Genomic DNA, 27,920 nt, shown 5'->3' with positions numbered 1-27,920 from the left:
CACACCAACGTCGACCAGCATCGCACGCTAGAGGGCGAAGAGGTAGTTACCGATGGCACGTCACAATCAAAAAGAGAATGGCGAGAGTCTCATTTGCCGCGAAACTAGTTTAGCGGAACACCTGCTGTAAGCGCTGCGTTAACACCCTCGTGCAGACCACCTAGCTCGGATGTTGTTCTGCGCGAGCCATGCTTGATGTAAGTACGAGCGTCGATCGACTTCTAGCTCTGCAACGTTTGCTTACGTTCCCGCGCGTTCGTGTCACGTTAAAGGGGGTTCAAGGTATTGTGCGTGGTGAAGACGCGTTTGCTTGGACTGCGAAATGCGCCTACATCTCAACTTTGGGTTTTCGACTACGTATTGATGTGAGCGCTGCTCTTGCACCTTCGACCCGACCAAACAAGCTGAGATCTTTGCAAGTGATTGAGCGTCGATGAACTACTTCCTCTCTGCACCGTACGTATCAGGTGAACGCGTGGTTTCTTGCACCGCTAAACACGCCTACACCCCAGCTTTTTTTTTTTTGGATTAACGTATTGATGTGAGCGCTGCTCTGGCACCATCTGAGATCTTTATAAACTATTGCTAACAATGATGGAGCGTCGATCAGCTCCTTGCTTGTTGCACCGTTTGTTTTCGTCCCCCCGCGCTGGTGTTAGGTTTGAGGTCTAGTGCGCGATGAACGCGCTTTTGCTTGAACTGCGAATCACGGCGCCTCGGGTGCGAACTCCGCATGCAAACGATCGCAGCGTTTATGAAGCGAGCCGCGTTGTGCGAGTGAATCTGCTTGCACGGTCATCGAACAACTTGGACAAGATGGAACTGTCCTAGCTCGTCATCTTAGCGAACTGTTTTATCAAACCGTCTTGGCGCGTCGAGATTGTAGGCATTGAGAGATGTTTTCAACATTTACTTATCAGGTGAAGGTTTGTTTTTTGCAGTGCTGCTGGCCCGAAAGTCACGGGGTCCATCCTGGCCGTGGCAGTCGCATTTTGACGACGACCAAATGCTAGATCACGGCCGCTGCTTTTTCATCCAGCGGCCGTGGCTCCATAGAGGTTCCTACAAATACACTAGAGGGAAATCTGGCGCTAGTGTCAATGGGAGTTGCAACGCATGGGGCTTCAGCGAGCATGCTGGGTAGTGGTGGTAGTGGTAGCGGTTAGAATAAGAAGGTGCCTTATTTCTGCAGCCTGATATGAAGTACGGTGCAACATTTGGCTAGTACAATGATTTGCCTAATCGTCTCACTTTCGGCTCCATTTGGCAGCACGTGGCTTGGAGCTGCTTTGTCACGAAACGACCATCCGCACATCTTAAGCTGTTGCTATTCACCACCTTAATCTTTTAGGCTCGACAATTCAAATCGGGTCCCGAAGTTCAAAAATCCTTCATACTACCAGACTGATACGTTGCGGCTCATGTAAATATATATGATTCTTTCAAACGAAAGAAGCAAGCTCCTTGAACTATTTTCATGTTCAATTCATTCAGAACCTCATATGTAATTAATTTATACAAGTTTCATACGTCCAGGTCATTTATGTACAATCTTCATAAATTGAGTCACACTCTGAACCCTCCAACACATAGTGTAGTCTCTCAACTAATCAATGTACTGCACAACGCTGCCAACATGAAGGCAGCCATCAAAACTCGGTACCGAAGAAAAATTTTTTTTTCAGTGACTCTTAATTGTATCATTAGTTGTATAGAACGAAAACCACTTTTTATGAATTAATGTTAACTTGCCATGGTGGTATAGCAGGTAGGATGCTATATGTCTTAAGACATTGGTTTGATTTCGAGGCACCTCTGGAGTGGAGGCCAAATTCGAGCACACCGGTTTGCTTAGGTGCAGCTGCAAAATTAATCAGGGGTCCCACTGCTTTGGCATGTCTCGTAATGGTATCATAGTTTCGGCGTTACTTATACCAATGAATGTGCCTTGGAATATAGCTGGTCCAATTATTTGCTTATATTTTATTCTTTGTGCGGTAACCTAATTACTAGTATTGCTGAGTATTCCCACTCTAATAGCCCCAGATCAAAAAGAAACTGAATATGTTTTAAAATCCGATAAAACTTTGTGGTTAGCAAAGACCGGCATTAATGTCAATGATGTCATAACCTTTTCCACGGTTGTAGCAGAAGGAGCTTCAGAATACGCTAAAGAGAAGTTTGTCTTGTTCTGCCCTTATGAGTGTGCTATAAGTGGGGTCGTAGAAATATGCGTCATTTTCGATTTTTCTCGCCGAGCCATTCTGCACTCTGACGTGAAATTCGGCCGCTCACTAGGCATGTTTAGCTGAGCGTCGCCTACCTGTGCTTACACTCAGTCATGTGCAGATGTAGCATCCTGAGGCAGTGCAGAGTGCTGCAAGAATTTCGTGTTATGACGAGATACGCCAGCTTAGGTGCAAAACGATGGCGAAACCATGTGGACGCACCTTCACCTTCCATTCAGTCCACTTCGTGAGCGGAGCAAGAAATGCATTCTATGTAGTGAGCGCTACTTGAGCAAGCATCTCTCGTGTCTTCAACCATGGCCTCTGTGACTAACTCACGAAGTTCTGTTGCTGGAAATAATTGAGGAGGCCATGCTTCAGCGATGCTGCTGTTGCAGATGATGGGGTATTCCGAACACGTGGTTGCTTGGTGTCTCAAGAAGTCCAACAGCCACAGCCTCTGTTTTTTCACCAGAAAGTGCTGCCTGCACTCACTTGCGAGAATTCTTGCATTGCTATTCGAGTTCAGCAGGAACCAAACTGTCCTCACACAATCAAAGGTTACTTTTTTTGTTAAAAAGTGTTTTAGCTTCCCTTTAAGGCTGCAGCATACCTAAACAAATACCATTTTTGCCTTACTTATAATTTTGTTCTCTGCCTTACGTTAGGCATATCCTTACGTTATGCATATTGTTTACTCATAAATATATGTATTTTTTCTTTTTGAACAGGCCCCCTGTTTCAGAGGAGCCTGCTGGTGGCATCGAGCTATTGACCGAACGACATTAAAGCATTCAAGCGTGAGAGCTGTTCAAGATGGATGCAGGGAAAGAAACCAAGTTGGCACTTGTGAGCACTCATGAAGATTGGCCTCAAGGATACAATGTCTGGCCGTCAAGCGCACTCACGATGAAGGATGCGGACTCCGTGAATGTTTGCGAGTCTGGAGCCCACGGCGAATTCGTCGTTCTTGAGGAAATGGATGTCTACGAAGACGAAGACGGCGGCTGCTATGACCGAGGTGGTTTCTGCACGAGCACTGACAGCTCTGAGTAAGCGACTGATTAGGCCGACATAAAAGTTTTGCCGAAACCGGAAGATTCTGCCAGCATTTGTGTTGGCAATTTTATGTTTCTTTGGGATGCTTGTAGGCTATGGGAGTCAATCAGTGAAAGTAAATCAAAGTAAAGTGCTAACATTTGTAGGTATGCAGTCAACTCTTTACCTCCTATATTATTCAAAACAACATTCCCAAATAACAGAAATTTTTTGGCATTATTGGTGATATTGCAGCAACATCTGTGCTTGGAATACAGAACTACAGATGCATAGATAATAAGTGGTGCAATATTAAAGCCGTCTTAAAAATGAAGGAATGCTCAGGACGCCCGCAGTTAATTTGGATGAGCTTTCCTACGCCTACTGAATCTGCGTTGCTTGAGCCTGAACCAATTGGGTGTGACCAGAATGTTTTCTTTTAGAATGGGCACAAAATTGTGTACCAGATTATCATTAGTAAAAGAAATACTTTGGTGTGTGGTTATGCATTTAAATACACAGTTGGAAGGAAGAGATGGTTGCGAACCAACTATATAGACGCAAAAGACACGGACAAGGACAATTTAGCACATTCGTGTCTTCTGTGTCCATGTGTAGTTTGTCTACAACCATCTTTACCTTGCAAGTTTGAAGCCACTTTTCCAACAGCAAGTTTTATTAAAGGGGCTGTGACATCCAACTTTTGATCATTATCTGTGTTGTGTGTAGTTAAGACTGGGGAATGGAGGTACTTCCTATGGTTCGGATGGCCACGACGACGCATTGAAAGACTGGACAGCCCCGGTTGCTCAGTTCCTTGCAAACTTCCAGTTTATTTACATGCTGACACTTATTTACAAACAAAAATGGTGGGGGCCACTAAACCGACCACGCAGTAAGAGGCACTACTTGCCAAGCCCTTAATCATGCTGCAGACACTGACACGAACTTCTCGATGTAATAGTCAATCCCTGGATCAGAGTCCGCGCTAAGCATGACCCCTGTCCACATTTCCTGATCTTGTCGTGAGCACCAAGCTCCCCTCCGCTCCATTTATCTTCGTTAAATATCTCCAGTCTCATCTGAGACCATCTCTTGGGATGAACCCCTTCTTGATGCTCCACCAATGAAGCAAACAACTTTCTTTTTGTCGGAGACGTGTATCCTTCTCTGCGTTTTCACCTTTTGCTGCCCTCATCCTCCAGGAAATCAGCTACAGAAGTGATCTTTCATTTAGTCAAGGTAGAGCTTAAATATACTGTCGCGGAATAAGCAGGCTTGGCTAGACAGCTGGTCGGCAGTCTCGCGTCTGCACACAAGATGCTGCCGCCTGTCCACAATAACTGTGACAGCACGCCCCCACATTATCCTGTCGGGAGGGACGTTGCGACAGGGGCAACTTGTTTTTTAGTCTGGCTCTCCGTAGGAACGGTTCCGCCGTGCGGGTGATCCACCAGCACGAGGTATCGTGAACAAAAGCTCACGGGGTTTAGCAATAAGGGCACGTGCAGGGGCGAACGGCTTAGTGACCTGCCTGAGCAGTTGCTTTTTATTATCTCCCCTTTACCACTGGTCATCGTTCGCTTGTCCTGAACATAACTTGTGTGTTAATCCTTGTGCCTTCACCAACAGACTGGTGAAATGTCAGTACATTTGCTTGGGCACCTTAAAAATTGAACATTTTTATAAACACGCGGGCTGCGGGAGAGTCGGGCAACACGGGTGCAATTGCGAGCTGTGACTTGATGAGGACCTAGCTGCGCGAGTGTCCGCATTCTAGCGAACAATATTGTTTCGTGGTCAACCGCACATGAATTCAAGATAACTTGGCCTTCTCCACCATGGCACTGAAGCTAATTGACTTGCAGCGGCTTAACATTTGGTGGAAGGCGGCGGCTGTGCTCCCTCCAGCTCGCGTTATCACTCGCACCACGGCGAAACGGCGGTCGCTGGCAGTGGGTGGAATTTACAGCTGGTGACTGTTAAGGCTTGCTTTGCCCTGAGATATTTTTTTACGGCCTACTTTCTACGCCTCCGTGGGCCTGATAGATCCTCTACTTCTAGTTTTCGCTCGAAACCGCGAATTGTTGGTTGGCCGTGTCATGGCCCCTTTAGGTACGCAGTGTAGTAGGTGTGTGAAATACGTAGGCTTCCTGAGCTCACCTGCAATGTGTGAACCATGATCGAAAGGAAACAGCAGCTGCATAAAGTGTGCAAGCAGCAAATCGACGTAAACAGTGCTCTTGATTTTAGGGGGGGGGGGGGCATGAAAGAAAAATGATGAATATACAGCACAAAACACGGTGCAATGCATTCTATCGGTGTTTAGAGAATACTGCGTTCTGTGAGTGTCAGGATCTATGTATCAAACATTGCTTGCAGCTCTTCAGGTTTGCTTAACAACAGTGGTAACTTGTTTCTTGTGCTTTATTACATGCTTACACTTTTATGCATCAGTGCTTCACGGTATTGAACTTTTTTTGTTTGTGCTTCTGCTCTAATATTTTCGTGATTTAGCTGCATTGGTGTTCAATTGATAGAACTTTCTTCCCCGCATTTCTCTCACACACTTATGTTTTGGCCTGTTTTAATGATATGTGAACTAGTTTTCAAACATGCAGAGCTTCTTATGCTTTCATATTGTACTGCATGTGTTGATATTGTTTTGCAAATGAGTGGTGCGAGAACCCGCAAGGTGGTGGAAGAGTTAAGAAAGGAAAAGTAGACAACCGCCCGTTTGTAGCACGAAGCCACAAGAAAATAAGTACGAATTTCTCAAAAAAAAAAAAAAAAAAGAGCTTCTTAGTTGCCGAAAAATTTTTTCTGATCTGGGTTCGAACCCGGGACTAGCGCCTTTCCGGGGCTGTCGCTTTACTAATTGAGCTAACCAGGAAGCTAGCAATTGACAGCATGAGGGCGAATTTATCGACAACTTGAGGCACAAGGACACTGCCCCAAAAAGGCGTTGGTGCTGAGTTCGAAACCTGTACCAGGACGAATTTTTCGTCAACTAAGAATCTTTTCTCTCTAAGAAATCCGTACGGATTTCTTTGTAGCTTTGTGCTACAAACAAGTGGTTGTCTTCGTTCCCTTCCTTCTTCTGATAATGTTTTGTTACATTTTATCTCTTCTGCCTAATGTCCCTGCTCTAAGACCTGTAAAGCTGTAAAAGGAGGGCTAGCGCTTCCTCCCCTGAGGCCTGTAAGGGACCATAAAACGAATGTCCTCAAAATTTTAAAAAATGTACCGGTAAGCATGAATGCGCCCTGAAAGATTAATCACATGTTTTTAAATAGCTGGTTTGGGTTCATACTGTATTCCGATGTCATGGCATGGTAGTATCTTCGCGTCACGTGCTCCCCTAAGACGTGGAATTTGGCTTCGTTGGTGATGCACGAGCTGCTCTTTTGAATGTCATTTTGGTTACACGCTTATGAAAATTTTTAGTTTTAGTCCCTGACATCAGAACTAGCCAAGCTGCTGTGTGAAGTCGCCAAAAATCGATGCTGTAGCGTGGCGTCACGCTAGCGTCAGTGGGTGTGTGATGCAAAAATTTGCATTTGATGATAAAGTGAAGTACCTTGTCAGCATTTTCCAACCTTCGCACTTGCTCAGAGCTGTCTTAGTATGCGGGTGACGACCTGTATGGCAGAGTAAACTCTGCCTCGAAAATCTGTGACGGCACCCCTTTATAGTATGTTGGTTGACTGCTAGTAATGGGTCACTTTGGTTGTTTCAGCTACATCTTGGGAGGCATAGAGGAAGATGCGACATGTGAAGAGCGAGTGCATAATCGCAACAGCGAAAGAGAAATGCCAAAGAGCGAAAACAATCGTGAAGACGGTCCAGTAGAAGTTGAAGAAGAGAAGAAAAACATGGAGCCTGGCGTGGCAAGCTGTGCAAGCCCGGAATCGTTATCTCACAGTCTGGTGGTCCCGGTCCCTCTAAGTGGCGATCGAGCATCGATAACATGCATAGAAGAGGATCCTCCCAAGCAGTCGTTTGGCATGGGCAATCACGTCCAGCGGCTACGTTCTTGGGCTGTCGATTCGCGGCAGTCGGAAAGTTTCAACACTATTTCGACGCACATCGGTGATGACTCGAGCGACGAAGAGCGACTGGTAATGGACATTGTTGACATATCAGCAGAAATTCAAAAGAATGGTGGACACTGTGCCGTGAAGGTTAGAGGTGAAGAAAAAAATCAGGTAAGCATGTTTGAAATCGACTTCAGGCTGCATTTTCAGTTGATAGTGTTGAGGATGCGATCGCTTTCGCGAGATTTTTTGTTGCTTGGCATCCTATGCATCGGAGTGCGTGGGTGGCAGCGCTTCTTGCACAGTGTCAAGCCTGCTGTTTCAACATGTTGTCAGAAGTTGCGTTGCAGTTACTTTTAGACCTCGACAAAGCTGGTCCCAAGTCTTTTGAAGTCTCGTTAAAGTGAATGTACGAATTGTGATCGAATTTTGGGCCATGGCAGCTGGGTTTCGTTTAGTGCTTGAGGCGAAGTGCTTGAGGCTTGTTACTTAGATTTAGGTGCATGCTAAGGAATCTCAGTATCATGCTTAGACCCCATTATAACAAAGTAGCTACGTACACAAAAGTAGGTTCGTCATAACTGAAAATTTGTTATAAAGGTGTATTTCTATCACTAAGTCCGTTGCAAGACTACTCTTTATTTACCTTCTTGTGATCGATATTTCGTTATATCATGGTTCGTTATATTGTCGATATCACACGTGTATATACACACAAGTCTATAACGGGGTTTGAGTGGGTGTCTTTAGTGCCTGCTCCCTTGCGGTACACCGAGTGGGTTACGTAGTTGCTTCTTGACACCAGTTACACTGTACAATGTATGCTAAGCAAGTTCGGCGCAGTTACGCACACTGAAGGATAGTCACTGTTGAAAGCAGTACAAGCTCGTGCACCAGAGCTGCCTGCACAATGCACATGGCCATTGACACAGCAGTCAAGTGGTCATAATTTCCAGAGCCCTCCACAATGGTGATCGTTATCTCATAGAGGCTATCAGACATAAAAACCCAACAGTTAGTTAATTAAGTAATTCATGAAGAAATTGTTACAATATGATTTGCTAAGAATAACCCTCCATGTGAGTCAGACCCATAGCCAGGCAAGGGGCCCTGGCTCCCCTCGAAATTCAGGCAGAGGGGGGTGGGGTTAGCTTTGGCGAGAATAAATAATGAGAATAAGGATTTTTGAATGCCTTCGAAAGGTGGGCCATAGCAAAAAAGAATTCCTGGGTACGGCCTTGGTCCTCAGAACGACACAATGCTCAAGGCCTTTCTGTTTCAGGTGCCCGGCAGCGACCAACTCGCGAAGAATGCCAGCGAAGAACCTGCCCACAAACTTAGCGCCAGCAGCGACAACTCCTCTGATCCGCTGGCTGGAGGAGGTAAGCTTCGGGTGTGTCAGTGTTTGTCCGAACATGCCTGGCATGTTCTCTTTGTAATGTAGTGCGCTGGGAACGCTTAGGCGGTCGCATAATTCAGGTGCTCTCCAAGGTTACTCTGCAGTTTTTTTTTTCCTGGGTCATAACGGCGCGCGCAGACCCAACATTCATTTATAGAGACGAAGTTATTGGAAGGGTCGTAAGTGTGGCTCCTGTGTCGCTTCATAATTTTTGCTCCTGCTTCCTCCCACGAGTCTCTTCTTTTATTCTTTATTGTTACTCGCAACCATGGAATCAAGCTTATGGCAGCCTTTTTTCGTACAGTTAGTTATTCAAAGGAATACCACTCTTTCAAGGCAAAGCTTAAGGGTCCCCCAATTCTCGGCATTGTTATTCCTTTTTGAGTACAGGAACTACTGTACTTATTGCATAGTGTAAAATCCTGAGCAAGCAACCTTTTTTGAGGAAGTACACCTTTGCCTTTTTTTGGTAAACTTGGAAGTATGCGCCAGTGACCGTGCAGGTGTCCCTTCCACCTCCTGCAAACCTTTTTTGCCATTATTTTTTTTATTCAACCAGTTTTCATTTACTGAATCCTGCAGCCGGAGTTTCCAAGAACCCAGGTTCTGAGGGTCCTCAGATTTGGGCACCATTTCTTAGTTTTTTTGCAGTATGGTGCCTTGAAGTTACATTCGGAGTTGTCACAAATTGTCGGCAAATTTGAAGAACGTATTTACCCCCCTTGTTATAACGCATGATATTTCTCATGTGGATTCCCTTTGGTTCAGTAAAAACAGCAAATGCTTGCGTAGTCTCTAAAGCATCTCCTTAGAAGCACTTAGTGGCCTTTTCGCTGCCATTCTAATTGCAGTTCGCAACCAAGCTACACCCCTCCCCCAGACATTTATGTCATTATTTTTCATCGTCATGGATACGCTGGCTTCGGATTGTACCGATACTTCTTGTGCCAATTGACAGTAGCAACGGCACATTGGTCAAACATTCAGCTAACACTCTCATCGCCATTCCAGCGGCGTCCCGGTCCCTGAATGAGCAGAACGGACCTGCAAACTTGGTCTTGGTCAACTACGAGGAACTTGACAAAGTCGTTGCCGAGGGAGTGGACGAGAGCCTAGAGAAGGATGTGAGAGCCCTGCTTCAGCCTCTAGAAGTGAAGTACAGTGGCCTGCTGGCGGAGCTGGGGCGAAATTGCCGGCAAACAATCCGGCTGAGCGAGCGGCTCGGTGAGCTCATCCAGGTGCAGGTAAGAGTCTGTTACCGACTTGATAGTTCAGAGGGAGTAAACTGACGACCACACGCTCGTTGCGTGAGGCCGCAAGGAAATTCGTGCGGGTTTCTCAGCGGTAATGCTAAGGGGTCACACAGCCGCCAAATGCTCCATCCTGTCACGGTCAAGGCACCAGTTTTAAGCAGGGGTGAGGACGTCCAGGCCGTTTCCTCTTCAGAAATGGGTCGACGTCGAGGAATGCTCCACCTTTCTGTTGCCAGCATGGGATGGAGAAAGTGGGGAGAGCACAAAAGAACTCGGAGGTAGAACGACTGAGTCGCTGACACACTATGGCAATGTTACCAGTTGTGGGGATCAATACCATTCAATTTCTTGCTTTACGGTGATGTTCATATTACATTCATAATATACCTCCCACATGCATACGTCATAATATACTATTAACCTTTTATTTCTTGTTTTCATTAACATTATACCAACAATAGTTGACTGAACTTATTTACTGAAAATTGTTGATTTCATTTCTTCATGTTGAAGCGAACATGACAGTTGTAGGTGAACACTGTACAAAAACGTGCTGCTGTCGACGTTGCAACCACCGTTGTCGTTTCTATGCAGCTCCGCCACGTCTACTTTACATTTTTTTTCCAGCGTGATGGTGACGTGACGGGTCGTTTGACGGCTGTGTGAATGCGCACTTCGTTGTGAAGCCTCCATGCTCCGACGAGCCTCAAAAGTATAGTCCAAAATAAGCTCTGTTTATCGGAACAGTTTCATCCTCAAAGTGAAGTTTCAGTGTTTGCCTCACTTTTTGCCATTCTTCGTTTGGTATCCCTGCATGTTAAACTACCCTGGGAGGTCGGCAATAATTCAGAGTTCCTTGTTACTCTCAACCTTGTAACCACATTGTGGTTTCTGTTCTTTGAAATCTAGAAGTTAAGTTGGTTGTGAATATGTGCATGTTAGAGTGTAATGGCAGAAACACAATTTTCTCATTTGCCGAGTTCTACCAGTATTGAATAGCTGGGCACCTTTTCATCATTGCCAAAGATCCGCTCCTTGGCAGTGTTGTCGCGGTACATCTTGTGAGCTTGGCCGCAATGAATAATTTGCCTGACTAGACAATTTGATTTGGTTAATTGGTAATGAGTCGTTATTCTAGGAATATGGTGTAACAGCGCCTGGTCTTCAAGAAGTGCACTGCGCTTCTTGTAGAGTGTTTGTTTGGGCTTATTCGTACACATTAGTAGAAAACGATCAGAAGCGCAAACGATTGTGAAAGTTGGTCCAAATTGGCCAGTGAGATTCAGATTGGTCACCATGTAGCAAAGGGACCTGCTCTGTTTTGACCAATAAAATATTTCATAAATTGTGGACATAATAATTATTAGAACTTACACAGAATGATGCCAAGGAAACTATAGGAGGTGCTATCAGTTGTAATTGTAATGTATGTGCAAAGAGCATCGGATGTGTAATTGAAGGTTGCCTGTTCGGTCCCCGCCAGTGGCAAGGCATCGTTTCGTCCACTTTCTTTCTTCACATCTGCATTACATTTACTATTAACAACGTCTCCCATGCATTCCTTGGCATCATTGTCTGCAAGTTCTCATTAATATTGTGCCATCAGTGAGGGTCATTTAAAGAGACAGAAGGAATAATAAAGGACGAGATATGTGGCCGAAATTGACGGAAGGTTTAGACGTACATAGTGACCAAACCATAAAATTTGCTGGCATAAATGTCTTGCAGATGACAGGGTGGTTGAAGGTCATTGAGAGAGGCACTCATCCTCCACTGGACATACTATGGGATGATGATGATGATGGTGAGGATGCATGCCCTACGCAGAAACTTCCCACCGACGCGACCCAAACACCGGATCGAGGCGCACGGACCTCCAAGCACCGGGCGTCACACAAGAAACCTTGCCACTGGTACCCCAGCACTTCGTGGAGAAGACAGGTGCGAAAGGGCAGGCAAAAGCGTCTGTGGGACAGTTTCTACGAGAAATGTGCCAGCAGTGCAGTGACCGAACACGGCCTCTGCGAGTCGGACTCTGACGGATCAGTTGACATCTACCAGTGTGATCAGCCGGAAGTCCGTCCAGCGGCAGTAGCCAAGTGCCAAAGCAAACAGGCTTTCAAAGTGTCACGAGGTCGTCATGGACGACACACTCCTAAAGACGGGCCGCTGAATCAGATTCCGTACATTGCCAAGAGGTAAGTGTCACTTTCAGAAGCATATCGACCGTTTTGTGAAAGTATGAAGATGCCGTCATCTTAGGCAGTTGATGCTGTTGCTTTTTTAAAATCTGGAACAACTCAGTGAACTGTACTGTACAGTGAACTCGCACGAATAAAAACTTGTCCGTACAGATACATTCAGATTTTTGAAACTACAGTCAACTGCCGATTTTTCGGACCCTCTAGGGAGCGAAAAACCGTCCAAAAATTCGGGCAGTCCGAAAAAATGAATGCAAGCAAAAAAAATGCATTATTTTACTGATAATTTTCAATGCAAGCAAAAAAACGCACCATTTTGCTAATATTTCTCAATGCAAGCAAAAAACGCACCATTTCATTGATATTTCTCGGACAAGAGCGTCCTCAAGCTTTGGATGAACACCTTGGCTTGCATTCATCTTTTGGGCACCAGACGGTTTTTCGGCCGCTTCCAAGATCTTGTCTTTGTTCCTCAGGAAATCGGAAACTGTTTGCTTGGAAATGCCTAACTCCTTGCTCACATCAGCCTGCGATCGGCCACTCTTCACGAACTTAATAATTGCGGCTTTCTTCTTTATCGTTAACCGATGGTACTGTTTTCCGCACTTCGATGCCATCGGCTAGTACGACGAAGGCGGAGTGGGGGCTATCGCAGGCAAGCGAAATCCTCAGGATGTGGACAAAGAAGTTTGCTGACGAGCGTCGAAGCACCTAGGCTTAGCATTGCAGAGCACACTTCACATGATCGCACAACCACGCACTAGGCTGGCCAAATACCATGTGGGCTGCGTAAACAAAACGGCACGACTGCAGGTGATGGTGTCTCGGGTACTCCAGAGGTGGCGCGGGTAAACATTCAAGATAGCCAGCATGGCCAGACCGATTCGGTGTGTGACGGTTAGTTCTAGTTCGAAGTGGTGAAATGCTTTGCGAAAGCGCTGCACGGGAAGCCAGAGTAGCACGCACGAGCACTAGCGCTAAAGCGAAAGGAACTTTATTGGCGCCAAAAAATTTCCGGTGAATAGCTTCGATTGGCAGCGAAGCACCCTTACACGATAAACACGGCCAGTGTTAGGAATCTCGGAGGCTGTGTGTGTTTCTCCGCTAACGATCAACGAGTCCAAGCAACTGATGCCGCCACAGTAGACCGGCGCCCTCATTTATGCGATTGTAATCGCATATGACGCAATTGTGGTGGTTTCCACTGGAGGTCAGTGGTGGTTTCCGACCTTCCGTCGCGTCAAAAAGTCTGGAAAAACGGACTCCGGGGGGTTCGAGCGTCCGAAACTTCAGACTTCCTTATACATTGATTCTATGGGGCTCGTGGCGGTGCCGCGGAGATGTCCGAATTATCGGGCATGTCCGAAAATTCGGGTGCTCGAAAAATCGGCAGTTGACTGTATATGAATTTGACATAATTGTATGGAAAAGTGACAAATCGTTCGTATTTTAACACATTAATGATGGCACCCAAATTGAAAATCAAATTGTGCCCCGTCGCGGTGGTTTAGTGGCTAAGGTACTCGACTGCTGACCCGCAGGTCGCGGGATCGAATCCCGGCTGCTGCGGCTGCATTTCCGATGGAGGCGTAAATGTTGTAAGCCCGTGTGCTCAGATTTGGGTGCCCGTTAAAGAACCCCATGTGGTCAAAATTTCCGGAGTCCTCCACTACGGCGTCTCTCATAATCATATGGTGGTTTTGGGACGTTAAAACCCCACCAATCAATCAATCAAAATAAAATTGTCTGTAGTCAACATCGGCTGCACTTTAAAAAAAGAAAGACTAAAAAGAGTGTATTTCTGTCCCACTGCAATAATAGTCATCTGGTTGCGTTTTCTTTCTTGAAAACCCAGCCCTCACGGCTTTCCTGTCAAGAAGACTATGAGGTGCTGATATTGTGCATGCTGTTCATCTCGTTGAAGTACTGGGCACACTGCAACACTGCAAGAAAAGGTATGCAAGATAGATGACAATTGTTGTGGGATAAAGAGGTACCCTTCCAACTTCTTTGTTTTTTACTGCACGAGTTTGCCCAGTGGCAGCGGTTGGCAACTAGAAGGCCGCGGGCCACACTAAGCTGCGGCCACCGGCACAGCATCAAACTCCCGTTCCCCTTGCCACTTGCTATCTGAAGAGCAACAAAGCAGTTTTGACTAAATATTGGATTTTCGTTTGTAACTCTTGTTTGATTGCAACTTTGTTACATGCGTGCTGAAAATAAATACCGCATTAATTTGCTTTTGTAATGAACACACTTGCATAATAAACGCACCCTCAACTTCAGTTGTAGACATTTTGATTTTTTTTTTCTCCTGTGTAATAAATGAACCCCCTACATTCATCCGCTGCATTTCCGTGAGCCGACAGACACGTGGCACCTCCCTGCCAGTGGGATCTTTTCCGCTTTTTATTATGCCGACCGTCCTCGGCCACCTCAGCTTGCTCCCTCCCTTCGCCCGCTGCCGCTTGCCTTTTTTTTGTTGTTTTTTCGATTTGTGTGCGGCACATCCACAGACTTTTTTAATTATCTATGCACCACAGCGTGGTTCACAAACGGTACAAGTGCAGAGACAGCACAGCTGACGAGCACACAGCGAATGAAGGTCATGAAACTGCCCGTGCCAAGCAACGGTTGCTTTCTGCAAATATGAAACTTAGAGGCCCAACCACATGCGCGCGATTTTCAAGCGATGACGGCAGGGTTTGCTGTTGTGAAGAGCCAGTCGTGGTCATCGTGTCGCAGGTTTTTGAAATATCAGAAACGATTGCTTGGTCGCCAGAAGAGAGCTTGACAATTTGCACAATGTGGCAGCACCCCTGATTCTCGCTTCAGTTGCAAATGGCTTTTCATATGCTTGTTATCCGCGCATACTTCAAGGAATGCAATATATGGCTACCTCTCTTACAGTTACTTTTCATATGGACAGTGAGGTGGTGGCCATAATTTGTTGTTAATCTTGTTATCTTCGGCTTATTTTCATGCTTCGGCGATAGCTTTGATGCAATGTTGGTTATTTGCTGCAAAGTCAGTGGTGTATCACGGAAGATAGCTTGCAGAAGATATCACAATCAACCACTGAAGATGAGTGAAGTGCCGTGCACAGATAGAGTCAAGTCACTTGGATTTTCCAGGAGGCTCTCGGATTGACCATTTCTTATGTTTGTATACGGTTGTCATGAAAATCTCCCGGAAATCGAAATTTCTGTGCGTAATCTAGCCACATTGAGAAAAATGCAGTGCAATCCATTCAAGTCTTTTTGCGAATTGCCTAACGCATTTTCTTGTTAACGAATTTAGGAGGCGTTCATCTAAATGCACAATAGAATCTCAGTGTTGCGAAACTGGTTGATACAAATTTGTGAAATTCCCCACTCAAATTCTACTGTGTCCATTGGGCCGAAATTCGCATGTTCGGAACAGTTTTCCTCACTGCAGCGGGTGAGATGAACTTTAGCACTGAAAACCGCGGAACAAAGGCTGAGAGCAGAGTGCTCGAAGTTTTCGAAGTACGTGTGCGGCGGAAGTACGTGTGCGGCCTGTGCACAAGCACTGTCTTCTGACAGTGCTTGTGGTTATCGTTTGCCACAACTGCTGTGGACGAAACCACAGTTGCTTTTGACACGATCGCGAATGGTGACATAACTGACAGAAGTCTGAAAGTGTGCGCGCTTGCAACGCTCGACCAGTCAAAGCGATGCTGCTTTCCAGAAACGCTGCGGAGAAAACCGTGGCAAATGCAATCATAGAGAGCAAAAACGACCTAGTTTTGAAGGCACGTATGAAGCCAACGCACGCAGATCGGAAATGGAACTACTGCTGGCCGAAACCGGTGCGCACGAAACTGTGTTTGCGGCAACGCATAACGGCTACGAGCTCCAAGGCCACATGGCTAATGCAGCAATAGGTTAATAGCAATAAAGACTTTGAAAAAAGGCTAAAAGTGTTTTCGCATTTCTGTCCAAAGAGCCTAGTAATCAATTTGCGTACTATAAGGATGTATACGTTGTCATTAAGTTAGCCTTAAGTGAAGCTTTGATCTGCGCTTACGCCGCAGCCACCTGCTCTGTCCCGCCCCTTCACGTGTGTCCCAGGAAGAACTAGACAAGTTCTTTTGGCTGAAATAGATTTTGCTAGTTGTTTTGATTAATATCGGGAGATACGAATATTGTGACTCGCACCTCCCTACTGTAGTTGAAAACTCCCAACATTGACCCCCCCCCCCCCCCATTTTTTTCTGGCGATCTTTTTTTTTTTTGGTGTGAAGGGGAGAAATAAATCAGCTCCCCTCTCCTCCCCCGTTGCGAAATCTCCCGGATTCTGAGTCCTTGAACTTGGCAGGTATAGATAGAACAGTGTATGTGTATGTCAATTGAGAAAGGTTAAGGGACCTAACTTTTTTTTTTTATTACTGCAATACTTGCTCAACCCGAAAAAGTTTTCATGAGTGTCTTGCATAATCAAAACAACCCTTTTTTGCTTCTATTTTTCAAAAACAAAGTGTGTTCATTAAGCGAGTATACATGGTATGATTTCTGTTCAAGTTTTACAAAGTAGTGTCAATTCGCCGAATTTTTACTATTTATCTGCAAGCCCCCCCCCCCCTCAGTTTCCCATGCCGGGGGCATGCAATGTGGCCCTTGGCCTCAAAAGGTCGCTAACCTCTGCCCTGTGGTGTCAATACATATTACACAAAGTTGTGTAGCTGTGTTTTCTCCATGAAGACCGAGAGGGACTTACGGTTCAGACCGTATTTTTTTTGTGATAAAACAGTGTACAGCTTATAATTTTGGAGACAGTGCACACTTGTAGCAGGATATAAAATCCGGTGAGTTGGTGAACACACACGTTGGTTGATAGTGCCTGTCCTGCGTTTTTCACTTTTCCTTCTGGCGAAGTTGCAAAATTTGCGTTGTGTATATTCGCCGTGTATGAGTGCAAATTTGGTCTCGGCGAGTGGTTTTCGAATTGTGCAGTGTAGGATGAAACTGGCATGGTTGGAAGGACAAGACGACGCGCAAAAGCGCTACTGTAAACATACTTGTGAGGTTAAGGGTTTGCCGGGACCCCAGTATTTTGTCCATTACCTTGTTCTCATATGCTGCTGTTTCGCATGTGCCATAATGTTTTTCACAATACCACCCAAAGGAATATGTGGCCTCAGACCTCGATGGAACACGCCAATATATAACAAAATATTGGTTATAACGATGTAAATGAAGAATAATCTTGCAACGGACAAAATGTTAGCAACATATCTTTTTAACAAATTTTGGGATACAACAAGCTTATTTTCCCTTTAATATGCAGCTTTGTTATGAAGTTTGAATGTATACTAAAAGGTGCTATGCCGTCACAAAAATGGCGGTACTTGCGTCTGCGAGGCTTGGATGGTGTTGAGCAAGGCTTGACCTAAGGAGGAGATATGGCTACACAATTGAAGCTTGTCGCTAACAAAACCTCCATGAATGAATTGCACTGGCAGTACGTAATTGCGATAAATGTTTGCTTACCTTCAGTGCGTTAGTGAAAGGAAGAAATGAACTGGAGACTGTCGCAAAGTGAACGCTGACCTTGTTATCTGTCTTTCAACTTTAGCAGGTGGTTCTTACTTCTCATGTATCATAAAATTGTATGTACAACTTTCAAGAGTTAAGCGAACTTGTTTTAAAGGGGTACCGACACCATTTTTCAAAGTTTAGTCAGCCATGCAAATGTCCTGTATTGACTATTTTACAGGCGGTTTTAAGCACAGCCGTGTTGAGCTGTTAGCCTTTGCGTTTTGTATCATTAACAACTAAACGAACGGTGTTACAGGTGAGGCATGCGCATGAGAACGAGTGAGTTTGTGCATTCGATGTTTAGTTGCCTTATTAATTCATGTCGCAATAGATAGAAACAGGAACATATCAGCAGAACAGTCCAAGATGATGGCACTAGGATGTCTTATGGGAAGCAGTCTATACAGAGGCGGCTCTCCAAGTGTCACTGTGACGCTCCGCAAACGCTGGCGAGATATTTAATTTAAATATTAAAGTGAATTTTGCCTTGGGTGCAGCTACTGAAGTCGACATTGGCTTGACGTAAGCTATAGGTTGAATTCTGGTGACTTCACGTGGCAGTCTGGCTAGTTGCTATTGTCATCAGGTACCAAACTTTCAAAATGGCTGCTTGAGTTACACCAACGGAGCTGCAGTGCCGAGCAACTGTCTAAACATTAAGATATTTTGCACAAGCGTGCGACGAGATGCTCGTACCGTGTTGTTGAGAAGCTCGTATCGTGTCAGGTTACAATAGGAACTGAAACTAGCTTTTAAAATTGCACGGTAATAATTACCTTTTCTGACTGCAATCAAGCATTTCAGTGCATTTTGTGGGATTTCAGGGGATTGGCCTTTTATTCGACGCGAGAAAATGGCTACTGATAATTTTTGTGCCGGTGCCCCTTTAGGGTTCAGTTTGTTTGCCGTATTTTCTGGAGTATAAGACGCATTTTTTTTTCTGAATTTTCCACGGTGTGTCTTATACAAATGTGCAACTTGTATATCTTTTTTTGCCCTTTCACTTTGAAACTGAAGTTATTTCTTTTTGTTTTTAAACTGCGGTGAGGATTGTCAGGTTGTTAAGCGAGCAATTGAAGCCGGCACATCAAGATTCAGGTTGCTTAACAGCGAGCGCGACTGAGAAAAAAAGGTTAGAATGATTCTGCTTTCCACGAGTTACCAAATTTTTGAGCAATTTAGAATTAGCAAGTCATGATGCTTTTTTATTGCACTATAATGTTATTGTTTTGCCCTTTTGAGCTTTTTCACACCGTTTATTGTAGTCAAAGGCCGACAGCGAAGGCACTGTTGCACTTGCAAGGCGATAATAAGGACAATCCACGTCGATGCCGAGGCGAGCCAAGCTGAGTCAAGCCGTCCTTCACCACGTGGTGTGAGCTGGGCTGCGGCGGTTGAGTCGCCGTCTCTGCTTTGCCCGGTTTGTGTGTCCGGTTTCACCATAGTGCCTCGGCAATCGCGGAAAAGCCACAGGTCAAAGTTCAAGTTGACAGCGGTTGAGTACGCCCTTAAAGATGGTAACCATGCGGCTGAACGACACTTTGGTGCGAGTGTAAAGATGGTGCGCGATTGGCGTAAGTCGGAGGACAAGCATTGGGCTATTAGAAGTACGAAGAAAGCTGACAGAGGATTGAAAGCCTGATGGCCGGAACTTGAGGCCCGTCTGCGCACTTGGGCACTAGAATAGCGTGCTGAAGGCAGTGCACCGTCTACTGTGCAGTTGCGTTTCAAAGCGCGCACTAGGGTACAAGAGTTGTTGGTTTTCCCGGCGGACCTTCTTGGTGCCTCAGATTTATGACGTGCAACTCTTTGAGGCATCAGAGTGCGCACAATACTTTGTCAAAAGCTGCCCGAAGACTTCGCTGGAAATCTGGAGAAGTTCAAGCGTTTGTGAAGAAGCAGGTGGACGAAAGCAAGATATCGGAAAATCACATGGTAAACATGGACAAAATTCCATTGGCGTTTGACATTCTGATGGGACGAACTGCTACGCGGAAGGGTGAGAAGTTGGTGCTGCTGCGAACAACCGGGCACGAAAAATCAGATTTTACAGTCGTCCTTGATTGTTAGGCTGATGGAACCTAACTGCCACTAATGCTTATATTTAAGTGGAAGAGACTGCTGAACGACAGCTTCCCTTCTGGTGTCATCATCCAGGCAAACGAAAAGGGACAAAAGGATGAGTGCATGATGGTAGTTTGACTTGAAAAATGTTTTGTCAAATGACCAGACGGCTTCTTCTATGTGAAGAAAGGTCTGCTGATTATGGATAGCATGCGTATGCATATTACCGACGCAACACTTAAAAGAGTCAAGGCTGTCAACTGCATGCCTGCAGTCATACCAGGCGGTATGATGAAGCTGCTGCAACCTTTGGATATCTCTGTCAACTGCAGCTTCAAAGCTGTACTGCGCCATTTGTGGGAAAGCTAGATGACCGACAGCGACCACAGCTTTATGGCCACTGGACGCATGAGACATGCAACATTTGGCGAGGTGGCCAAGTTGGTCGAGGAAGCGTGGGATACCGTGTCTGTGTCCACAATAGCTGCAGGTTTTCAAAAAGCTGGCCTTGTTGCGTCTGCACCTGCCGGGGATTATGACAGCAGCGACTCTGAAGGTGACAATAATGTCCCTGCGACCCTGTCCAGTAAATCGGCCGAACTGTTCAACAGCGTATCGGAGAGCGAGGCCTTTGATGGTTTCTAGATAACGCGCAGCGAAGAAATAAATTTTTTTTTCTGCTTACAAGCACTCTATCACTGCATTTTTGCTGTAATCTGTAGCACTTTTGGTGATGGATTAGGGGAATGCGAGTGATCCGGAATGGGTATGTACAATGCATAAAACTAAGCACGTGGTGAATTGTGCTCAGTTGGGCTGATCACACTGATAATAGGTGCATCTTATATATGAATTTTTTTTGTGAATATGTGCCAAAATAGGGGGGTGCGTCTTATACAAAGGTGTGACTTCTGGAAAATACGATATTTATTACATATCCATCAGTTACATCATACTTATATATAGATGGTGGTCCCAGAATATAAATACTGAAAACGAGACCATTTCTGCAATTCTTTGAAAAAAAAAAAAAAGAACCCTCATTACAGTGGAATCTCATTGATACAATTCAACATAATACGTTTTTTTTTTCTTTTAATTCTCGACTAACGTTGCTTCGAAATAATTAATTTTCATGCACTTAATACGATCACATTTTGCCCGGCATTGGATAGTATGATCGCGACAGCGAATCTGGACCGATATGTCTGGGAATCCTTCGTTTATTCTTCGATATATTAGCGGAACGCGCTTTCCAAGTAGCCGTGACCTGGACATTGCTGAGCTGCCGAGGCCGCAGTAGCCTCGGTTGTGCGGTCATAAGAACTCTGCCAACAGCAAGCGACGCGCTGAAACATTGGGATGCACTTTGTAGTTTTGTCGTGTATGAAGAGGTGAGTGAGCACACTGCAGCTTCTTTTTTTTACAGAAAGAATATGCTCCTACATGTTCAAAAGAACAAAGTGCAGTGCAAAGGGACCAGCTACTTTAATGTTTCGATAAAATTGAGTTGCAGTCGGAGTATGTGCGATTTCTTTCTTTCTTTAACCTGTCTGGCTGATACGATTCTTGCCTCGTAGGTTTTATTTTTCCGTTGTTAGCTATTGCGCACCACTTGAAAGGTGTAGACTTGACTAGATGAAGAACCACACGAACACAAATGCAATCTTTCAGAGAGTTTTTTTTTATTGTATGGACACATGATGCCTTTATACAATCGCATTTCATGGTTGGAAGAAAATGTTTACAAAAAAAGAAAATAAATTAGGGGACTCTATAGCTTCGGCTTTACGAGCTGAACATGATAGCGACATCCTGTTTGTAGTGCGTACTTCAAACACTTAGTGCATGAAACCTGTTCAAATTTTCTATGCACCCACTACGCGGCCTTAAGGGAATAGGCACAGTAGCGCGTGTGCCTTTAGTAGTGGGGTACGTATAACATTAAACCATGGAGCCATTGTGACAATCACATAATCTGACACTCGATGGCAATGTACGCTTGTACCCCGCAATATAACTGCAATACTTCATGTTGCATTTTGAAGCATATATACAAGACGCGTGTGTTTGTGAACACGAAAGCTACTTTCACTGCATTTTCCAAGCAGAGAAAGTTGTTTTCACTGTGTTTACAAGCAGAGGCATGGCTGTGTGGTAGAGCATCCGCTTGCAATGCAAACGACCCGGGTTCGATCCCCACTCTGCTCCAGGGTTTTTATCATTTATTTATTTTATTTATTTGCATTGTTTTCGATTTTTCAGTCACGCATAAGATGATGATTTCTTGCTCACAACCAACGACACCATTTCCGTGAAACAATCTCTTTAACGCTATTGCCTTAAAAAAAGGTAGCAATAATCTAACAATAGGTACTAACTCACCCAAGCGAGTACCCTTATAAGAACCTGTATTTTCCGGTTCCTTTCAAAAAGTGTATCAAACGGATTACACTGTAAATTCTTCTGTACTGCATCATAACCAATGTGATGCAAGGAAGGTTTCCAGCCAGGTGTGTGCCGTCCGGGATCTTTTCTCTCGTGACTTTGTTTGCGTGCCCACCTTCTTTTATCAGGAGAATCCCAGTTGTCAGCAATATTTTTGTTTCTTTTTTCCACGCAAGCTTCTGAGATGTCCCTTACGCCATCTGGATGGACTGAGAATTCCTCCACAGGTCAGCAGTGCCCAGGGCAAGTCGAGCTGTCCCGGATCGTGGTGCCCAAGCACGAGCCAAGGCAGTCGGAGCATAACTGGTGCCTCCATCTTATTTTCCTCTGTACAGCTAGACAGAGCTGTCAACACTGCTGCGCCAAAAGCCTCGACAGAGCCGACATTGGACAGTGCTTTAGCGGCAGCTTAAAAGAAGAAAAAGACTTCGAAAAAGAACTCTAAAAAGAAGGAAAGGACTCGGAAGCTGGCAGAGTTGCAAGCATTAGACAGCCCCTTGTTCTCAGGATGTCTTGAAAAGAACGCTTTCCAACAGCACAAAGCAGTGTTGCCATAGTGATCGTCAGATATAGTGTTTGTAACGTTTGCAGTTTTTGCATTCATTTTAGAGTTGGTGGAGTTTGTTGTACTTTTTTTTCTTATAACTTGCCCTTGCTCATAACCCGCACTCCTAACTACCACTAATACCACTAATAGATTAGCTTTTTCTTAAAGAAGAGATCCCCAGCGTACTGTTTCCATGAACCTACCTTCCTTGCATTGCTGGGAAGAAGTGCTGCCTTGCCCTCCTAAAACTTGCATGTTACAATCACATTGACTTTGTTATCATTGTCATATTGTGTGTGTGTGAGTTATATGTGTAAAATAAGGTACCTTTCAAGAACCGTGCATCAGCAACAAAGAACACCGCCGTCACGCCCAAGTGTGTGTAGAAGGTTGTACCAAAAAGGAATGTTCTCTTTAGCGCCTTCAAGACCAGCGGTTCAACTGCGGACTTTTCCTCTTCAGCGTTCAGTGCTGCGCGTAATATATGGATGTAACCAAGACCAAAGAAACTGTGATAGTACGGGTGAACGCAGTCACTGTATAGATGATCTCAAAGGACAAAGCTCAGAATTAAGGAAAGTCATTCTAAATAACTTCATTTAGAAGTCATTTAGTCAAGCAATTGTGATATTTTGTGTTTGTGACGTTTTCCAACTGTGGCTTATCTGTTGTATTTGCCGCGCCTGCCATAGCTGGCTTCCAGAGTATACTGCATTGGTGCAGCGTCATAGCAATCCCGGCTGTATTAGCAGATTGGTGCCCCAACTGTAAAGTCTCCACAATACTCGTAAAGTGAACGATGTTACTTAATTAAGGGGGCCCTGCAACGCTTTTTTGTCTGCATTCTGCAGCACTGGGTGCATGTAGTACTGAATACTGAAATGAGCACCACAATAATTATTGAAATTGGTGCACGGTAACAGAAGTTATTAGTCTTCAAACTTCAAAATTGTAACAGTAGACGAGAAAAAATGTTCCCTTTCGCATTTCACTCTTCCATTGACTTCAAAGGCCACTTCCAATCACCACGCACCTTTTACAGAGACATACCAGATAAAGCATCTTGTGGTGGCCATCGTGTGGTGCACCTAGTGTCATTTTGGAACTGTTTTCAAAATATCATAAAAACATACTAGTGTGGCCTGTCTGGGACCATGTCAATACACTCAAACCTCTATATAACGAAATATCGGATATAACTGGTGTCGTGGTTTCAATTTTGGTTTTGGAACCAGTTGGCTGGCCCCTGTAGGGCATTGTATAAATGCATATACAGTGATGCTTATGTACATAAAAGAAGGTTTCCGCGTGGGTCTCGTGCGCGCCACTTCTCCTTCCCAGCCTGCACTTTGGGCGCTGGGCCTCGTATGCTCTGCGCATCGTGTCCAACGCACAATACAACATCCGGCGACAAGGCGGCGAATCGGCATGCGTCCGGCCGAAAGTGGGAATACGACCATTGCTACTGCATGGTCGCACCCTTGGATACTGCCTACACCGATACTACATTTTCTGCTGATCACCAGTTCGTGACCACTGAGACTATGCATACTGGGCTACGTGTATGACTCGGTCCTCTGGTTTGGCTACCTTTCTCCACAGGGATGTATACCGTGATACCTCCGCCCCTGTTCTTGCAGTGCCCCGGTAGGCCTTCTATTCCATGGCGACAGTGGCGTCTAGTTCTTCAAGTTTACATCGACGCCGCTACCTGGGAAGCCATGACAGAGCACAAGAAGGTGTTGCTACTGAATTCACTGGGCGTTGAAGGTTTAAACTCTTGCCTGCGTGCAGTGGAGGACAAACTGACTCTGCAGCAGACCATGCCATCCCGGCAGACGTCGTGCAAGATGCGTATGCTCAGGTTGACTCGTTCGTAGAAAATCGCGTTCAACTGCTGAAGCGCATGCTGCAACACTCTGGCAGTTGGACACGATTTTTCACAAGCAAGTCGATCCGATGTGCCTTATTCCAGACGCTACGGCAACAACTGGCCAAGACCGCAGTGCAATACATTTCAGAAATTAAATGGCTTGCTCGACTCTGCAATTCGGTGTGAGTACCGACACGCTGGCGTTCTACCAAATTGTAGAAGAAATCGCATTCCCGAATCTGGGAGGAAAGATTCTGAAGATGGGATCGGAATTCTCCATTTAGAAGGCCCTAGATCTTGCCATAGAAGAGGAGCGCATCGATCGCACATTACAACAGCTGGATTCCCTCAAGCGATGCTGTTTCATCGCGTCAGACGACCTTCCTTCCACCTTTAGGAGCGTTCCTCGTTCTCCAGCTGCTTCGCAACTGGCGCCATCTGCTCGCCGACTGCGACTGCCCCCTCGGCTACCGGCGCCTCTGACTCTGGTTCTTCGGCGTCGGCGTCGACTCGCGTGAAAGCGTGCTTCCGCTGCGGTTCGTCGCAGCACTGGGCCGACGCTGCCACTTGCCCTGCGAGGACCAGCACCTGTGTGCGTTGGGGAAGGAGAGGACATGATGTAAGTGTCCGCCGATCCACAAGGGATGTAGCTACCAATAGATCGGGCCATACTTCGACTTCCAGTACTGCGACGATTCCTGCCCAGACTGAAAGTGTGCTATCTTGTGCGGCGCTTGTAAGCGTCCCAGCTGGCCGTGCTCCTGATGCGTCTGTTCCTGCTGTTGCCTGCAGTATAGCGTATCATGGTTCTATCTGCTTCGACTGGGAGAACTTCTACTAGAAGGATGGCTGTTCCGGTCAGGTCTACTGCTGCTGACCTGCTTGCTGCTCCCATTGTGCCTGCTGCTGCTTCCGCCCTGGCTGTGCTTCGTTCGGCTGGTGGTGGTCTCCGGGATGCTGTTTCTGTGCTTGATCCGCCGGAGGTGCTACCCCCGGTCGCGTTTGCGCCAGCCGTGCCCGTTCCGGTTCTCTGCACGGCACCTGCATCAATGGTGCCGAGCAGTTCCTCGCCGGAGCTTCATCGCATGCTTGTTCCGGCTCCTGTTATGCCAAAAGTACCCCTGAAGGAAAGTTCATGGGCCTGTTCTTTCGCATGAGACTGCTGTGGGCGGCGACAGTTCAGAGGCCTGTCGTGGAAGTGGCATCACTATAAGCGTCGAGGCCGTAGACTCAAACGAGACAGTGACTATGCAGACATCTTCTCTCAGGGGAGGGGATGATAGGGTGGTGTGTGCCTCGTCTTTCTGTGTTTGCTGTGCAATCCTTTATGCGTTATGTTGTGCATTTCCTTATTTTTCTGTGTAAATCCTACATTTTTATTCTTATCGTGCAGTGGTCGCGTGCAGAACCCCACATCATCTTCATTTCAAGGGGGGATGATGTGTCGTAGTAGTTTCAGTTCTGAAACCTGTTGACTGGCCTCTAGAAGACGTTGTATAAATGTATATATAGTTATTCTTGTGTACATAAAAGAGAGTTTCCACCTGCGTCTCGAGGATGGGATAACATCTTTGTGCATTACATCCGACTCACGATACAACAATAACGAAGTAAAAGCAGAATACTCTAGTACTATATAGAGTGCTAGAAAAAAACCTTTATGACGAATTTTTGGATATAAAAATTTTTTTTTGTAAGATGCAGCTTGTCACGTCAAACCAATCAAATTGCCCTGCCAGTGTCGTCACTCTCGTGTGTTGAGGCGTCGATGCCGATCACAACAATAACTGTTTTGTGTCACTAATCAGAAGCCAGTGGTTTCTCCATTGAAGTGAAATGATAACGGCCTTGTTTTTTGGCTTTGCCACCGGTGCAACAATAGTGGTGCATTCTACATTGCAAGAAGCAGCGATGAACCCTACACGTCTAATTTGTGTTGCAGGGCCCCCTTTAAGGGCTACATAATGCACCTGCCTTCATTTCATATAACATGGTTATATATTATATAGTAATTGCTTGCTCAAGTTGTGGCATTTGATAACGCTTCGTTGCTACATCAGTGAATTCTTCAGACTTTGAAGAGAGACTAAATGTAGCTGTTCTAAAAATCTTCAAGGTGGAGTATGTTTGTACCAAAAGCAAGTTATTTAACTGCTTTTCAAGTGCATTTGTGGCGGGTATGTGCAAAAGTATTGGCCAGAAGTGTGCCGCTGTGCATAATACATGTGTGGCCCATGTGTAATAGGAATGTCGAGTATCCTAATGTGAAAAACTGATTGGCTACTGCAAAAACTGTAGTTGCAGCATTTCTCACCCTGCAGTTTCTACGGCATATTGAACTGCAGTTTTCAAGCAGCTGGCAAGTGCAGTCTTTGGAAACTCCAGTGTATAAATTTGAGGTTTCTTTTGGGAAAAGCTATGTTGTGTGGCACTTGGTGCAATAGACAAACACAGTGTACACTTTCCTAATCGAAGGCACGCTTTCTTTTTTTTGGTGGCAATACAAGGTTCGACAAGCATGCAATTTCAAGGGAACATAGCAAATGTTTTAGCTTAAGCATTAGCTGTTCCAAGCTTTGGGCCAGCCTGCATTTTGTTTTAAGTGATTCTCGTTTTATCCACTGTTCCAGGTGATGATAATGTAATGCAAGCAGCTGTTTGCACACAATGCTGTATCGGTTGCTCAGACATTACCAACATGCACTGGAAAGTGTTTTATTTATAACATTTGTACCGTGTGTTGTTCAAATGTTTGCTTCACCATTGTTAGTGTCATTCGTCATGCAGTCGTTAGTTGCACGTGAAAATGTCTCTGCTTTGAAACAATTCTTGTCCCCATTTACCCTGGTGACAACTGGTCTGAGCACCATCAGAGCATGAATAAGAGAAGCTCGGCATTGTCGTCAAAAATGAAATTATGCTAATCAGTTCTACTCGTAGCATGTTTACCCAAGGCCGACAGGTCATTAGGAGCCTCTACTTCCATTAATGTGCAGTTTTGAATAGGTAAAACACAAATTTTAGCGCATCCCTGTTACCTAAAGGTACTACGACCACTTCTGGTTTAAATATTTTGCTACGCACAATCGCTTTGCTGGAAGCAAAACGAGACATTAAATCTGGGAGTTTTCGACATAAATTTTGAAATATTTTAACGCGAAAGCATTAAAGAGCTCGTTTCACAAAAATTCCGGCAATGCCAGTTGCAAGTGAAAAATCATCCATGGTTGAAAATGTAGAAAGCTGCAAATAAAACTAATAAAAATTTGCA

The 27,920-nt window shown here is 45.3% G+C and overlaps 1 protein-coding gene across 4 annotated transcripts; it reads left to right on the top strand.

Annotated features, from left to right (window-relative positions):
- Nucleotides 1-27,920, top strand: LOC119179460 (uncharacterized). Of its 4 annotated transcripts, none has more exons than XM_075869225.1 (8): nt 1-197; nt 2,960-3,280; nt 7,006-7,474; nt 8,586-8,685; nt 9,714-9,946; nt 11,684-12,153; nt 14,012-14,111; nt 18,983-21,770. In XM_075869225.1, exons 2-7 carry the CDS (start codon nt 3,045-3,047, stop codon nt 14,049-14,051), a joined length of 1,548 nt encoding a protein of 515 aa, XP_075725340.1. In that variant the 5' UTR covers nt 1-197; nt 2,960-3,044; the 3' UTR covers nt 14,052-14,111; nt 18,983-21,770. The 4 variants fall into 4 exon arrangements, with proteins under 4 accessions (XP_075725340.1, XP_075725338.1, XP_075725341.1 ...); XM_075869223.1 differs by lacking the exon at nt 18,983-21,770 and adding an exon at nt 22,406-27,920 and having other exon boundaries at nt 2-197; XM_075869226.1 differs by lacking the exon at nt 18,983-21,770 and adding an exon at nt 22,406-27,920 and having other exon boundaries at nt 8-197; nt 11,783-12,153.

This window comes from Rhipicephalus microplus, chromosome 7 (assembly GCF_043290135.1).
Source record: "Rhipicephalus microplus isolate Deutch F79 chromosome 7, USDA_Rmic, whole genome shotgun sequence".
NCBI classification, from domain to species: domain Eukaryota; kingdom Metazoa; phylum Arthropoda; class Arachnida; order Ixodida; family Ixodidae; genus Rhipicephalus; species Rhipicephalus microplus.
This window is presented reverse-complemented; position numbering and strand designations above follow the sequence as displayed.

Excerpts from the sequence above, each read along its gene's own strand:
- LOC119179460 (XM_075869223.1), top strand. The coding sequence starts at position 3,045 with ATGGATGCAGGGAAAGAAACCAAGTTGGCACTTGTGAGCACTCATGAA. Across the intron at positions 3,281-7,005 it reads ACGAGCACTGACAGCTCTGA|CTACATCTTGGGAGGCATAG; the intron begins GTAAGCGACTGA and ends TGGTTGTTTCAG. Across the intron at positions 12,154-14,011 it reads ATTCCGTACATTGCCAAGAG|CCCTCACGGCTTTCCTGTCA; the intron begins GTAAGTGTCACT and ends TTGAAAACCCAG.